Raw genomic sequence first — 16,876 nt, forward strand, 5'->3', positions numbered from 1 at the left:
CTGCCTCAGCCTCCCGAGTGCTGGGATTACAGTCCTGAGCCACCACGCCCAGTTTAACCCCTTGCTTTGCATTCCACCCTGTTGGCACGGTACCATCGCCCAGGTACACAAATCCTTCTCCCGAGGGGCTTGCCAGCAGAGGGCGCCTTGGGCCCGCGCCTCCCGTGCTGGACCGGGCGGCGGGGGCGGTGCGTCCTCAGGCCCGGGGCGTGGCCTCACGCTCACGTGACCCTTGCTCATGGCGGCTGCGGCTGTGGCGCTTGCGGCCGAGCGCCGGAGCCGGATCCTTTAGCCGAAGTGTGGGCCCGCGTGAGTCCGCCTTTCCTTCGGCCTCCTCTGTCGTCTTCAGGAGTGCAGCTGGCGGAGCTGGGATGGCAGAGCGAGGCCTGGAGCCGTCGCCGGCTGCGGTGGCGGCGCTGCCTCCCGAAGTGCGCGCCCAGCTGGCGGAGCTGGAGCTGGAGCTCTCAGAGGGTAGGCGCGGGGCGCGAGCGGCCGCGGGCCTCGGTCCCGTGGGTCCCGTCTGCGGGGGACGGGAGGCCGGACCCCGAGCTCTGGGGCGGGCGGAAGCGGGCGGCGGGGACTCTGGGCTGGCTCCAGGCCGCCCCTCGCCTTTGCCCCTGCGGCGTGTTTGTGGCGGCTTTCATTGTTTTCCCCTGCGGCGGCCAGGCTGAGACTGGGACAGAGGTCCGCCCGCCCCGGGCTGCTTCCGCGCTCCCCGGACCCCCACCCCCAGGACAAAGCTGCGCCCTCCGGCTGCTGCTCGGGCGTCGGGCCGGAGGGGGGTGGCGGCCAGGCGGGCGGCTGACACCTTCCTCTGCCTTGGCTTCATGGAGGGCCCGCGCTTGATCCAGCCCACCTCTCCGTGAGAAACGAGACTTGGACAAGCGGCGCCTGCGTTTCTTCCTCTCTAACAATGCGAGGTGCCTCCTCACTGCTGGAGGGAACTAGGAGCGGGGGTGCCAAGGGAGAGTGCAAGCGGTGGCTCTGATCCCGAGAGACGCACCGCCGTACCTTTAGACCACCTTTGTCATTAGGGCTTTTTGCTAGTGCTTGTGTAGGCGCTGAATTTTCTGAATCTTTCGGTCACCTTTTGGAGTCTCTGAAAACGGGGAGAGAGGTGACTGTCGGTAATGAGCAAATCCTGGCCCGCAGTATACTGGAAAGGTTGGATTTATTTTGAGAATTTTAAAAAATGCGATACAGTAAATCAAGGCAGTATTCTTAGAGTCCCTTTAACAACAATGAGAAACAGTGCTCTGTTGTGGCCGTGAGATCAGGCTTGTGTGTGCAGTTTTTGTAAAGTTCCTGTTTTTGTCTCAGGCCGCCTCTGAGACAAAAGCAGCATTTTTTCCAAGCGTGGTGTCAGTACTCTGGTGGTGCCCGCATAGTTACATATTGAGTTCCTTGCTAGAGGCCGTCTACACTGCCATTTTTGAAGTGAATTAAAAACTGGATTGGAATAGAAGAATGTGACAGGTCGCCAGGAGAGTTCTGACTTTTTTACTTGCCAAGGCACTGTGGTGTTCAAAATCCTTTACAGTGAAAAACCAGGAGTAGATTTGAGTGATACAAATCTGTTCAGGCATTGAAGGAAATAATTACCTTTAATAAGCCTTTTAGACTTTCCCAATGTGTAGGGAGGTGCTGTTTTCACCTGCACTTAATTACCAGCGTATTATTTTTCAGTTAATCATTTGGGAAGTGTTTAGGAAGATAGGGATCCTTTGGGCTTGTCTGCCCGGTGCTGACCTTCCACTAAAATATGCACCCAGGGGACCCGCTGGTAGGTGACATGAATGACTGAGCTTTAGTTTGTTAAACTGTAAATTTCTCCATTTTTTTTTTTAAACTCCTGCAAATTGAGAGGCTTTTGCTTTGCCCTCTCAAGAGATCTCATTTTTTTGTCCTGAAGTATTGTCTTTAAATCTCTGGTGACTTCCATTCAAATCTTTTAAAAGTTACTTTATACTAAGTCAGGTATCTCTGATTAGCTAGAAGGAGTGGTTTGGATGGTTGGTTGCCTCAGAGGAGATTAAAAATAGGAGTTGATTGCGTCTACATGGAAGGGGAAAGCCTGGGAGCTCCTTATTTTTGGTGCCTATTTGCTTCCAGCTGATTTTGTTTACATCTCTGGGTATTTCTAGACATAATCACTAGAAACATTTGAGGAACTATTTCTAGGACTCACTACTGATTAGCTCACCTTTTGCTCTTTTAGAAAGGTGTGAAACTCTGACAAGCTGTGAATGCCAGAGCTTAAGGGTTTTATGGACAAATGAATGGTTTGTTTTCCTATGCAGTATTGTTTTGGTTGGCGGGTGCCTTAGTTTGAATTTGTTTTGTACGCATTTATATTGTGTTACCTTCTATTTTATTTTCTTTAGCTCTGGAAAAAATACAGTTGAAAAAATGTGACTCTACCCTGTAATGTAAGCATATTGGCCATCTGTCTGTCTGTCTCTCTCTTTTTTTTTGTCTTTTTCATTTTTATCGGTACCAGGGATCGAACCGCCTGCTTGCAAGGCAGGTGCTTGTACCACTGAGCTAAACCCCCAGCCCCTGTCTCTTTTCTTTAAAGTGCAGAGCTGGGTGACTGGAGAACAGGTAGACATTAGGAATTTAACCTAACAGTCTAAGAGCCCCCTAATCTGTGCTATGACTTGAGGTACCTGTAGTATAGTTTGTATCACATTTTCTCTGTATTTCCTACTTGAACAGGAGCTCTTGCCTTAAAAAAAAAAAAGTGACTGTGTTTGTAATGACTGGTGGCATTGTTGTAGTTATTCTCTATTTCATTCATGTTTTTTCAGTTCAAGGCTTAAGCACAGGGGTGATCTGAGCTATATACTGTTAGAGAATTTTCTCCATGCTTGCTGATGTGCTCGGTTGCTGGCTTTGGTCTTAGACAAGCCAACTCTGAGCAGAAATGTGGGCTGGTGCCTCCTTCGGGCTGTTTGCTGCAGAGTGTATTGCAGAGGCTTGTGATATGTCTGGTACTTCAGGCAGGTCACTGTGACACGTTGCTTCCGGTTCTGCCCCAAAAATGACAGCCTGAAACTGTCTTGAGAAGCATTTAGTAATTGAATTAACGTGTAATTGTTTTTCCAGTGGATGTTGAATAGTAGGTTTCTACACATTTCCATAACTGTTCATACATCTGTGTATGTATCAGTCAGACAGCAAGCTCTCTCTCTTTTTTTTTCTGTCTTTTTGAGACAGGGTCTCGCTATTGCAGTTCAGGCTGGCCTTGAGCTCACTTTGTAGCCCAGACTGGTTTTGAACTCGAAACAATTCTCCTGCCTCAGCCTCTGGAGTGCTGGGATTACAGGTGTGAGCCACCACGCCCGGCTAACAGCAAGCTCTCTTGTCTGAACTTTATTCATATGTACATAAAGTAGCACTAATTTGGGGAATTCATTTTTAAGTCTTTCTACTAATATGTTTGTAGAATGATTTTCTTACACTTTGTTAAAGCTTTACTAAACTTATTTTTTTGAGACAGTATCTCATGTAGTTCAGGCTGCCTTTGAACTTGCTTATGTACCCCATTCCTCACACTCTCGGTGAACCTCCTGACTCAGCCTCCTGAGTGCTGGGATTATAGGAGTGCATCATCACACCCTGCTCAGATTTACTAAATTTAATGATTGAGTAGAATAGGGATCATTATCTTTCCCTCCTCCACTTTGCTGTTTAGCCGAAGGTTTTTTTTTTTATTTTAAAAATGGTTAAATGTTTTATCTAAAATTGCACATCTAATAAGTGCTAGTATCTCATGCTGCCATGTAATTATGGCATCTGAATGATTTAAATATCTAATCTGTTATTACACAAGCTGTTAACTGTATTTTTACTCTTAAGGAAATACAATCATACAGTTGTATACAGTAATTCTGAAGAGTCCTGTTGATTCTCTTTCTGACATCCCTCAAAAATCTGTCATGTCTGTGTGTTGATCAGCTGAGATACAGAGGTAAGTAGGGTGCTGTGTGCGTGCTCAGGGTGTGCTGAGCCCTAAGGAAACCACTAAAAACTATCAACACAACAGTACACGAGACCAAGGTACCTTCAAAGAGAAGAGGAGGCTATTTGCTTTGCTTATGTGAAAAAGGAATAGCAGAGAACTGTAAATACAATACTGGATTGTGTGGTTAGTAGAGAAGGCTGTGATTTCGCCTGTACAGTTAAGTCTAAGGGTCAGGAAAGAAGGTTGTTAATCATATAGATCTGCGGCAGGGCTCTGATGAACTCAAGTCTGAGAACCATCCAGAATTGGACTGGAAAGGTATTTAAAATAAAGTAACACTTACCAGAAGGAATCCTATCTTTTGTTCTTTGAATACTTCTCTGATCACAAAGAAACATAGATACATCTTGCCTTTCCTTACTTGTATCATTATTTATTTCTGGGCCCTTTCTTTTATTTTATAAAAATAAGGGCTATATTCTCAGTCATTCTTTGAAACTGGGTTTCATTAAGTTATTTGCCCAGGATAGACTCTTAACTTGGATTTCTCTTGCTTTAGTCTCCTATGCTAGGATTACAGGTGTGGGCCACTCTTCCTGGCTATACTGTGGCCCTTAAAGTATGGCACAGGGTCCTCCTTGCAGAGGGATAAAGGGAGGCTGCTTCCTGGGAGTTGCAGTGAATTCTCATCAGTAGTGAGGAAGAGCTACGTAGGAGAGTCTAAGAGGGATGGAAAAGATGCTGGGTAAATATTGTATTTTAGTCTCAGAAGTGGACAGGTAGACTTAAGCAACTGGAAATCAGTGAATCCGTTCTGCTGTCAGTGAATCCCATCCTAGAATGGGAAGCAAGGCCACTTATCCTCAGTAATTTAGCTATGGATTCATAGATTACACCTTACCACAGAGTGCATCCAAACAGTTTTACTACTTGATACTAGGCATTTTAAGGAAAGCAGGAGTGTAGTTTTTATGGATTTTTATCTTTATAGCACTGAGGATTGAACCTAGGCCTTCACGTTCTAGACAGATGCTTTACCACCAAACCACATTCCTCTCCCTCCTTCCACTCCTGTTACTAGTTTTATTTTTGTTGTTATGTTTTTTGAATCAGGGTCTCACTGTGTAGTTCATCCTAACTTTGAATGCACAGCTATCCTGTTGCCTCAGCCTCCCAAGTGCTGAGATTATAGGCGTGCGTCAGTATACCTGACATTTAAAAAAAATACTTGGATACTGACCAGGCTGATCTTGAATTTGCTGTAGCTCTCCCTTACCCTTCATAGTAACTTGTCACAGGCATGTGCCACTGTGCTAGGCTTTGTAGTTTTTTTTGTTTTAAGGTCCTAGGGATTGAATTCAGGGGCTTTTCATTAAGCTTGACACCCCTCCCCCCCACGCCTTATTTTGGTGACAGTGACCGAGTTTCCCAGGCTGGGCTCAGATCTGCCTTAGTTTCCCACAGTGCTGGGATTTTAGGCATGTGTCATCATACTCAGCTCTATAGAGTTTTTTTTTTTTTTTTGAGTGCTGTGTCTAGTGCCCTGCAAGCAGTGTACCACAGAGCTGTATCTGCAGCCCTCTGTAGATTTTTTAAATAACCAAAAATGAGCATTAATTAAGTGATCTGCCTCATAAAACTTGGATGGATACATGTATTTTTGCTGTGCTCTACTCTGTGTATTAGAATTCATTTTTAGAAATTGTGAGAGCTGTTGACACATTTCTTTGAAAATCCTCATGGTGACAAATTTTAATTCTTTGAAAGTGTTTCATTTTATAGGTTATTTGAAGTAGAGAAAAGTAGATTATATTCTTTTGAAGTTCAAACTTGCTGTGGACTGAGAAGATTGATATAAATTGATTTTAGTTGTAATTATCAGAACATTAGGGTGACTAAACTGGTTTCGAGGGCAGTTTCAGAAGAGAAGTGACAAATTTATGGAAGAATGGTTCATTTTATTGAAAGGATAGCACTTGTTCAGATACTCTGATATAGTTTATATTTCAAAAGTTAATCTTGTCCTCTGATTGTCTCATAGTTTTTTCTTTTTGTTAAAGATAGAATCTCACTGTGTAGCCCAGGCTGGCCTTGTGATCCTCTGGTCTCAGCCTGTGGAGTGCTAGGAGCTGGATTTTTAAAAATAAATCATTAACCTGGCATTGTTAGTTCAGTCCTTCTTGTTACTTTCTTTTCTGGCCTGGGAAAGGCCTAACAGCTGGGGTTTGAGAGTTCAAATGATTGACTGAAAGATTTCACTGTATGTTTATATTATAATTACTGTAGTTTTCTGCAGTTCTCTCGTGTTCTTTTTTTTTTTTTTTTTTTTTTTTTTTTTGTGGTGCTGGGGACCTAACAACCTCATGATTGTTAGGTAGGTGCTTATTCTGCTCAGCTAAACCCATGGCCTCTCTCATGTTCTTGAACCAGGATGCACTTTGAAACTAACCTTTTCCCGTATCTGCATATTTTCGTGCAATTCCATGAATTCAACTAAATATTAAACCTATTCTTGACCACTGTGATTTCCCGACCTTGAACCTTGTAGTACTTCCAGTTTATGTTGTTTAATCAATCATGTATTTCCTAATGATTAAAACTGCCTTTCACTTTGCCTTAATGTTGTCTCCTACAGAGGTCATTGATGTCTTAAAGTTCTTTGAATAACTTCAAACTGTATCTTTCTTATATTGGTTTAGGAGGGCAATAAGTTTTTGCTCATTTTAGTATGATTTGAATTGAAAAATCAAAATCTTTGACTTGTGGACCTGATTTTGGCCTAGGGCAGGATTGCATAATCATTTGAGAAACACATTTTGGCATCAGATGGGCCTAGGTTCAAGTCTTGGTAGTATCACTTTAATTCTGTGACACTGGACAAACTACTTAACCTCTCTGGATTCAGTTTCTTCTGTCCTTACAAAAGGACTGACACCTTTATTAGAGTTGTAAGGAGGTTAAAAACTGGGTAACAGGAAAGCTGAGTATAGTGTGGAGTGTAGCACATTAGTCTTCAATGCTCCTGATACGAGTGCTCAGTGACTTGGCTGTTTTTAGTATCCGGTGCTACTTGGTAGAAACAGGTTGTATGTGAAGTGATGAGTGGAGTCAGTTTGAGGGTATATTTTGTGTACGGTGGATGTATGCTCCACTTGTCAGTTGTTCCTGTTGGCAGCCATATTGTATGTTTCATGTAGATCTCTGGCATCTGCACATTTGTGAGCAGGTGCACTCAGGCTTTGAGTGATGGCTTTGAGATGGCTTTGACGCGTAAGCATGGTTCCTGAGATGCAAGCATCTACAGGCTAGGAACAGGCACATGTAGATACTCAGAATCTTCAAGTAGTTTTTGGCTGTTTCTTAGACTTCTATTTGTGCTTAGTGAACGCAATTGTTTCCTTTCATTTTTTTCTTTTCTTTTTAGTTGATTTTTTTCATCAGTCTTGAATATTTTTTATCAGGTCCAGCTGGCCATCAGTAGTATTCTTTAGGTTGTATGTTAATTTTTTGTCTTTGTAAGATACACTTTTATTTAAAACTATTGCCAAATCTAAGACTGTCACTCATTGCCTTCTAAAGGTAGTGGTGGTCTCCTGCATTCTTTTTGTTTCTTTGGTATTGGGGATTGAATTTACAGCGTCACACTTGCCAGGCAGGCACTTAGGCCACTGAGATAAGTCCTCGGCCCCATTTCTCCTGCATTCTTTAGGTTCATAGTTAGTGCCTTGTACATGTCAAGTAGCCTGCCTCTTTCTGTTGATTGTGATTTTTGGTTTTGAGGCAGGGACTTATGTAGCTCAGTCTGGCCTTTTTAACTCACCATGTTGCCCACACTGGGCTCAAACTTGCTGCATTCCTGCCTCAGCCTCCTGGGTCCTGAGATCCTGCCTCAGCCTCCTGGGTCCTGAGATCCTGCCTCAGCCTCCTGGGTCCTGGGATTACAGGCGTAAACTGTGATGGCTGGCTTGGTTGTTTTAGGTTAAGTAAAAATTTTTTATATCCTGATGTTTATGGTGAATAAAATGCTTTCTAGTGTGGATGTTCTGTGCAAAGTAGGCTCTGAAAGGCAAAAATCTTTGGATATATGAATTGGCTTCCTTGGATCTAAAATTGCACACAGAATTTTGAGTGTGTATTCTTACTGTTTTTGGGAGCAGCATCTACAGCTTTCATTCTTGAAGAGAATAATGAAGCAAAGTGCCAAGTGTTACTGCCTTTTATTTTCACTATCTTCTAGGGAAAGCCTGATCCCTCAGTTTCCCTCCCTAATACAAACTGATCCGTATCAGTTCCCACCCTTATCCTAGAAGAAGAAATAAAATATGTCTTCCTGTTCCTAAAATGTTTCCCCCTTCCTTTCTTTTCCCATTCTTTTGAGACAGGGTTTCACTGTGTAGTTTAGGCTGACCTTAGACTCATTTTGGAGCCCAGACTGGCCTCAGCCTCACTTTGATCCTTCTGCCTCAACCTCCCCAGTGCTGGGATTAGGGACATGTGTCACTTTGCTGATTTATCTCTTTTGTTTTCTTACTTCATCTGTCGTCTTCTGGGATCTTGGGATCTGCTTGCTTGCATGCTTGGTTTTTTTCTTTTTGTGTGTGTGTGGTCCTGGAGATTGAACTCAGTGCCTTGTAAGTGCTAGGCAAGCACTGTGCCACTGAGTTGCATCCCCAGCCAAAAGATCTGATTTCATTGATGATCCTTTCATTCGTAAGCTTTTTTTTGTCTGTCTCTTTCAACTTTAGCCTCACTTACACTTGATTGTCAGCCCTTTTTCTTTAGCCTATAAATTTGCTCCAGTTTTATTCCATTTGAAATAAGGAGAAAAAAAAAAACAACCCAGAAACCAAAACAAAACCACTCTCTAACCTGTCCCCCCCCAAAAAAAACCCCAACTTCCCACAATCTTTTGCTTTGTTTTGTTTTTTGAGATAGGGTCTTGCTATATAACCCAAGTTGCCCTTGAACTCACAGCAGTGCTCATATCTCAGCCTGCCAAGTCATACTCTTATATGAACATCTGTTGTTCCCTTGTGCTAGTGTTCTCTCTCCTCTAGACCTGAGGCATTTCCTTCTTTCATACCTTCATTCACTGCTCAGTTCATTGCTTCTACCTCATCCTGCCTCTAAAACATTAATCTTCACAGATAACAGGGACTTACAACTTTAGACTGATCTGATGCTGGATATGGTGTCTTTCTCTGCAGCATTGTATACTATGGGCCATGATCTTTTTGAAATTCTTATTCCTTAATTTTAATGGTATTGTTTCCTCTGGCTCCCTGCTTTCTTCTTGTGATGGCTTCCTCTCTCTGCTGATGTGTGTGTTTCTCAGGTATCTATTATTATTTTTTGCCTCACTTACATATACTTGCCCAGGGCTTTAGCTGTTGGTAGTTGCGCAGTTGGCTCCATAGCCTGTGTCTGGCCCGACTCTTCTCGGCTCTACACATCTCATTAGTGCCCCCCGGCTGATGAACCACTTCCTCCTTTAACCTCTCCCCCAGTATTCCCACTCTTCTTTCCAAAGGTAGTGTCTGCTTCAGAATGTCCACTTACTGTCTCAGGCTATTGTTGCTGCAGTGAGGTATCTTGGAATAGGCGAGTTACAAATAGTAGAAGTTTATTGCTCACAGTTCAGAGGCCAGAAATTTCAAGATAAGTTGCTCCCACATTTGATGTTTGGTAAGGGATTGCTCTGTGCCTCAAAGGGGCTGTATCTTCTAGCTTCTTCCTCACATAGTGGAAGGCAGCAGACTGGTGGTCCTTAGGTCTCTTTTGTAAGCACACTAATCCCTTTCCTGTGAGCTCTGTCACCTAGCTACCTCCTACAGGCCTCTTCTCTGGACACAGTCACACCGGGGATGAGGTTCAGCATACAGACTGAGGGGAGACATGACCTTCGATCGCAGCCACTTACCCATGTTAAAACCTTGGGGGTTATCCTCAGCTTCTGATCCTCACTGAGTCCTGTTAATTCCACTTCTTCCATTCTCCTCCTTTGCCTTAGGCGTTTAGCTCTTGCTTAGACTACTGTTGCGGTCTCCTAACTCATCAGCTTGCTTGTAGTTTTTTCTCCACAGACCAGCCTTCTGAACCTGTGGTGATCATTCTGATGCTTTCCTCATGCATAGGATAAAATCCAGGCTGGCTAGCTTTATTTATTTAGAGTTATGGGGAATTGAACTCGGGATCTTGCACTTGCCAGGCAGGCGCTGTGCAGCTGAGCTGCGTCCCCAGCCTCTGCAAATTATTGAGTGATAAGGAATAATAATGAAAATTCACCTCATTTCCTACTCCTTCTGTTTTCTTTCTGGTCACGTGACTTGTTCTTCCCTACATGTGCTGTGCGTTTCACTGCTGTGCCTTTGTTTATGCTGTTTTTCTGAAATGCCCACCTTGGCCTGTTCTTCCCTTTTTTCCTGTCTATAGTTAACTTCTCTTCCACTCAGTTTCCTATAAGAAACCTGTTTTTCCTAAGCTGTCCAAACAAGTTTAGATCTCAGTATAAGTATTATCAGGTATAAAATGCTTAATATATAGCTTTGTGTACCCTACTGACCTGTAAGTAGATGCTCAATAAATAGCTTCTGTTGTCATGACGAAGAGGGAACTGAGCTAGCAGAAAGCACCTCCTGAAGCCATGTGCCACTGTACACACCTGTGATGTCAGGCCTGAGGGAGTCTGAGACAGGAGACTCAGAAATTTGAGTCTGCCTGGGCACCTTCAGTAAGACACCCTTAAAAAAGCAAAAAAACCACACTTACAACAAAATGAAACTCAAGAGACTGAGGCAGGAGGATCACTATGAGCTGAGACCACACAAGCAAGACCCTCTCTCAAAAAACAAAAACCAAGCCAAACCAAACAAAAAAGCATGTGACAGCTGAATAGAACGAGCTGTATGCCTAGGTTAGATTTGAATCTGTGATCTTTGTGCCTCAGTCTCCAGTAGCTGGCATTATGGGCATGCACCACAGTGCCCAGAGAGAAAAATATTTTAGTTGTTACATAGGAGAGCCCTAAATAAAAATCTGTAGGCTTGCCATCCTTGTTTCTTTTTGAATCAGTGTCTCACTGTGTTACTTAGACTAATTTCAAACTTCTGGGCTTGAGTGAAGTGCCTGCTTCAATCTCCCCAGTGGGTGAGCCTACAGTGCTACAAGACAACAATTTAGAGAAAGTTTCCTTTTAAAGTGGAGCATGTAGAAAATTGTTGGTTGAGTAGTTCTGTAGTTCTTTGCTTGTTATTTTTCTTCAAGGAGGCTGAAGGAAGTACTAGAAAATGAATTTCCTGATAAAAAGACAACTTCCCCATTTTTGGTTCTCTGAGCTGTGATTTCTTTTATTCCCATAATGTGGTTATTTTTCAAATTATGTTGAAGTTATAAAGTTATCATTTGTATAAATATTCTCATCTCTCCTACGTAAGTTGCGTGAGGCTAGCACAGCCTGTCCTTTAGCATGAATGCTTTTTGGTTCATCTAGTTAACAAATCAAGATGCAATCTCTGCCTCCCTGTCCTTATTTCCTTTCAGTGTCTGACCCATTCTTGTAGAGCTGTCAGATTGCTTTCCTCATTCTTTTTCCTGGTAGGCTCATATTCTCATGTCATTGCCTTGCAGTGTGGATATTTTCTGGCAGGGCTGCCTTTTCTCCTTTTACCATCCTACCCTTGTTTCCAGGCCTGACCTGTGTACCCTGCATCATGAAAGTAGCTGACTGCTTCAGTTCATATTAGTCTCTTCTATTTTTAGACTATTATTGTATTCAGCTACACAATTTAACACTTAACTGGCCACTATCTGTTTCATTTACAGTAGGTTTACCCCCTCAGCTAAGACTTTGGATTTTTTTTAATGTAACACAGGTTTTCGTTTTAGAACCTCTATCTCTAGTAAGTTGCTGAACATGTCAGTATGTTAGTAAAGATGTATTGAGCCCATCTGTATTGATAAGATCAATTAGAAAAGAGATGTATGGATGCATATTCCTTGTTCTCAGCCACCTTTCAATGTAGTGACTTCTCAATATTCAAAAAAAATTTTTTTGGGGGGGGTCTTTATGAGACATGGTCTCCCTGTGCAGTTAAGGCTGGCTTTGGGCTCACTTTGTATCCCAGACTGGTTTTGAATTTGTAGTGATCCTCTTGCTGCAGCCTCTCAAGTGCTGGGATTACAGGAGTGTGCCCCCCACTCAATGTTCAAATTTTGAAAACATTAGTTGCCTTTGAGCAGTTAGAAATGTTTTTATTTCCTACTTGAGTGATAACAATTCAGAAATGACTCTTGAGATAATTCTGGGAAGATGGCAGCTTGATCACAGCCCCAATTTTTTTTTGTTTTTTGAGATAGGCTCTCATTATGCAGTCTAGATTGATCTCACAGTGATCCATTCTCCTGCCTCAGCCTCCCGAATGCTGGGATTACAGGCAAGTACTATCATGCTAGGTCCATTACTCTTTTTAATTTTTATTGTATTTGTTTATTTATTTGCTTTTTGACATAGGGTCCACTGTGCAGTTCAGGCAGGCCTTGAACTCACTGTGTGCCCAGACTGGCCTCAAACTCAGTTGTCTTCCTGTCTCAACCTCTGGATTATAGATGTGGACCAATGCTCCTGGATTTAAAAAAAAAAAAAAAAAACTTTATTAAAGTAAATAATTTCAAAACTAAAAGAAAAAGTACTTTGAGGTAGAATGGGAACTGATGAAGGTCAGATTTTAAAGCACTGGGAATTCAAATAAAGGAAACAAAAAGTATAGGTAGGCTGGCTTGATGGCCCGAGTACTCTAGAAGGCGGAGGCAGGAAAATTGCCAGATTAGAGCCCAGCCTGGGCAATTTAATGGTTTAAGAGACTCTGTCTCAAAATAAAAAATAAATTGGCTAAGGACATAACTCATTGTGTAGGTCCTGAGTTCAATCCCTAGTACAAAAAAGGAAAGAAAAAAAAAAAAAGAAGTGAAAGTAATAATTTGAGAAGGATAAATAAGTAATAGGAGGAGTTTTTTTAATATCCGGAATTGAACTCAGGACTTTATGCTTGCTAGGCAGATACTTGTGCTGTTGAGCTGTATGCTGGACCCAAGAAGATTTTCTTGAATTGAAAAAAAAAATTACAGGATTGTGGAACCATGTGGATATGAGAGCCAACTGTATTTCTGACTGGTGTAAAAAAACTTGGATCTTTGAGGACAGGGCCATAGAGGGGTGAGTGGGAAGCATTCATTGGAGTATTGGCTCAGGGACTGTGGGATTGAAATACTTGGACGAGAAGAAAAACATTTTGTTTATAATACTGTAAAATTATAAAATACTTCAGTTCAAGGCCAGCCTGAATTACATAGTAAGACCCTGTCTCAGAAACAACAACAATAGCCAACAGAGCCAGGCATGGTGGCACACTTCTGTAATCCCAGCACTTGGGAGGCTGAAGCAGGAGGATCATTGCAAGTTTGAGACCATCCTGGACTACAGAGTGAGCCCAAGGCCAGCCTGAACTGGATTGTGAGACCCTGTTTCAAAGAGACAAATAAACAAAATCAAAACAAAACATATTCTAAAATTGCTAAATTGAAAGCAGTATGCTGTTTACTTTAAAAATTAGAATGGGTAAGCAGAGTGCCTTGTAAGAAAAGCAGTTATGAAAATATGGTAAGTTTCTTTAGCTCAGACTAGCATTTCTCGTCTCAGACTAGCATGTCTCGTTTGATTTCTCTCTGAAATCAGAAAATATTTTAAAGTTGGCTAGGGCTCCATAGGACATCAGAAATCGTGACTTTCTTGATGTTCTGTTACCCTACTGAGCATGCTGAATTGTGAAAGGTAAGCCCCTTTTTTTTGCACTATCTTTGTGGGGTGCTCCACAGACAGGCTCAAAATTTAACACCATGGCAACCAGCAAAGGGTGGAAGTCTGCAAGGCCCATCTTTTTTTTTTTTTTTAAATGTACCACCGTGCCTGGTTATGCAGGGTGCATCTTAATTTTCACAGAGCATTCAGTGAAGGATGTACTTGGAACTCAGAGGCAATACATTGATAATAGACAGTCCTTGATTACTGTCTTCTCTTCCATCCAGCTCTCGGTGTCAAATCCCTAAGTGAGACTTTTGATCGTACGTGGAGAATATATCCTAAATCTTCCTCTGTTCATTGCTTGTCATTGCCTTGCCTGGGTAACCACATCTCTATCTTTGGTAGCACTTAATTTGGTATTGCTGTTTTCTTTTCTATAAACAATTTCCCATGGAACAGTCAGAAGACTTTTTTCTTCTCCTATTTATTCAATTGTTTCCTCATCTGTCCCTTTACTGTTCTTCTGTGCTCACTCCTGACCAGTTCCTGACTTTTTTTTCTTTTTCCTTTCTCTTTTCTTCCTTTCTTTCCCTTACTTGTTTATTTTGTATTTATTGAGCATCTGCTGTGTGACACATAGTTGCAGGTGATAGATACAACAATGGTTAACATAAAAATTCCTGCTCTTAGTTGGCTCAGCCCACCCCTGCCAAAGATTGATCCCTGAGCCTTTGCACTGAACTATATCTGCTGCCCTTTGGCTCCACTCATCATCCTCCTGCCTAAGCCACCCAGTGTGCTGGGATTATATTCTTTAGGAGTAGACAGAAAATAATACATACTGCTTACCAGATAGAAGTTTCAATGGAGAAAAATCGTAAAAAAGGGACAAAGAATAGTGGGACCAGGTTAGTGGGAACAGTTTAAAGTATTGTAGTCGGGGAAGGCATCATTATAATACATTTTAAGAAGTCTGAGGCTGGTCAGAATTTGTTTCTTAAAGTCGTTAAGCTCTGAGTGTTAAGTCTTATTTCTTGCTTTTTTTTTGCTTGGGGTACTTTGCTTCGAGATATGTGCTAGGCCTACAGTGTTGCTTCTTTTTCTGTCTCAAATCCAAGTTAATTTTTTTTTTCATTTTTTAAATTAATTTGAAGGTAATAAAATACAACAGAACAAGACAGAACAGAGCCAGTTGAGACAGTGCAGTAAAATTGGTACAGAACATCATAGCAGGATACTGGGGATAACAGTGATAGTTACCATAATATATCTCATTATCTTCACAATAGTTGTCTTTTCAATCAGGTATAGTAAAATCAAACCAAATATAGAACATTATAGAACTTATCAAAACAGAACATTGAATAGAGCAATATAGTTAATAAGAACAAAGCAAAACAGTGATAACTATTTGCTTTCAAAGAGATGGTAGAAGGAAATCCCCCATATTTGTATATTGCATATGTCAACCTCCCAAGAGATGCTCAGACCTCTGGCTCCCATTTGCTAATGGGGGTGTGATAGGGATGGGAAATGGGATGTTTGATTCTCAGCCTGCGCAATGGAGGCTCATGACTGCTTACCAGGGAGGTGAGCCTGGGTTGCTTTGTTTCCCAGTGTCCTAAGTTCGAACATGGCAGGATCTCAAGGGATGCTGGCTGGTTCTACCCCTGGGGTGCTTGCTGCTTGCTCAAGCCATGGCTGCTTACCCGGAAGGCCAGTGGGTTCCCAGTTTCTTCCCTCTTTTTTTTTTTTTTTTTTTTTTTTTTTTTTGGTCTTTCTCATTTTTATTGGTACGGGGGATTGAACTCACGACTGCCTGTTTGCAAGGCAGGCGCTTATGCCACTGAGCTAAATCTCCAGCCCCTCCCAGTTTAATTCTTAAGAGATGCATTTCCTAATGTCCAAGTTTGTTATTTTTATTTTTTTTTTGTTTTTGTTTTTGGTTATTGAAACAGGGTTTCACTACGTAGCTCATATTGGCCTTTTACTTGGTAGCAGTCCTCTTTCAGCCTTCTTAGTGCTGGGATTACAAATGTGTTCCATCATGACCAGCTAAAGCCCTATCTTTAAAGAAAAAAATATTCTGTCATGAACTTGAAGCTTATCTGTAGGACTGAGAGATAGAACTTGTGAAGTCTTAATAATTAAGATTATCCTATTTCAGTAAACACTGTAGAACCATGTTTAAAATGATTATTAAATGTATAAAAGCAGTGTATTTGAGGTGCATTGGGGATATAGTTCAGCAGTACCATGCTTGGGGAACTCAGGATGCTGAAAAAAAAAGATTAAGGTGATTATTAAATGTAATTACTAGAAGACCATCTTTGTCAGAAGTAAGTTGCTCATAATTCTGAGTTTTACCTATCTTGTAACTTTTCTTAATACTTGTAGAAAATAGTTTTTTTCAGTATTGATGGAGAGTCTTTCCTTTGGTTCATAATCACATTTAGCTGTCTCAGTTTTCTTTCTCGTAAAAAGATGAGGGGCTGGGGATTTAGCTCAGCGGCATAAGCGCCTGCCTTGCAAGCGGGCAGTCGTGAGTTCGATCCCCGGTACCGATAAAAAGGAAAAAGACAAAAAAAAAAAAAGAAAAGATTATAATAGATTGAGGATTATAATATATTGAAGTGAGCACAGAGTTAATATGTGAAAGTATAATTTTGAGGACATATAAATTATCAGGCTGCTTTTTAAAAAAAAATATGTCCAGATTTTCATCCACATAGAACTTGTGATTAGTAAACGGTAAGCTAGGTGTGTTGATCTGTTTGGTTTCTAGTTTTATCAAAGCAGAGTGACAGTTAAAGCAGTGAAGGTAATGGGAGCCTAATGGGTGCTGGGAGAGGAGGAGGACTTGGTGTGAATGACAGGAGCGCTCAGATGGTGTGCAGAAGAGTGGCACCCACAGAGCACTTGGGAGACAGAGCTGGAGGCTTAGCAATAAAGCCGGGGAAGGAGGGGTCAGGAGTCCTGCAGACAAAAGATTGATCAAATGTTGCAAACACAAAAATGGTGAAGATTAAGATGAATTAATTGAATTTTAGCTGCCAGCTGATTTATGAATTTAGTGTTTCACTGCTGTGGCATGAAGGTTAGAAGTTATGTTA

The 16,876-nt window shown here is 41.9% G+C and overlaps 1 protein-coding gene across 5 annotated transcripts in view; it reads left to right on the forward strand.

Annotated features, from left to right (window-relative positions):
* Positions 1-217: 217 nt before the first annotated feature.
* Dip2b (disco interacting protein 2 homolog B) overlaps positions 218-16,876 on the forward strand; it is a 220,058-nt gene continuing 203,399 nt past the window's right edge. For 3 of the 5 annotated variants that reach the window (XM_063254739.1, XM_063254741.1, XM_063254743.1), the window contains exon 1: positions 218-471. In XM_063254739.1, coding sequence (XP_063110809.1) covers positions 372-471 — 100 coding nt within the window. In that variant the 5' untranslated portion in view covers positions 218-371. Of the gene's footprint in view, positions 472-897; positions 921-16,876 lie in introns of those variants that run through there. The other 2 variants (XM_063254740.1, XM_063254742.1) reach the window with 2 other exon arrangements.

This window comes from Cavia porcellus, unplaced genomic scaffold, assembly GCF_034190915.1.
Source record: "Cavia porcellus strain 051 isolate PalLab524CR breed Dunkin Hartley unplaced genomic scaffold, mCavPor4.1 scaffold_8, whole genome shotgun sequence".
NCBI lineage: Eukaryota > Metazoa > Chordata > Mammalia > Rodentia > Caviidae > Cavia > Cavia porcellus.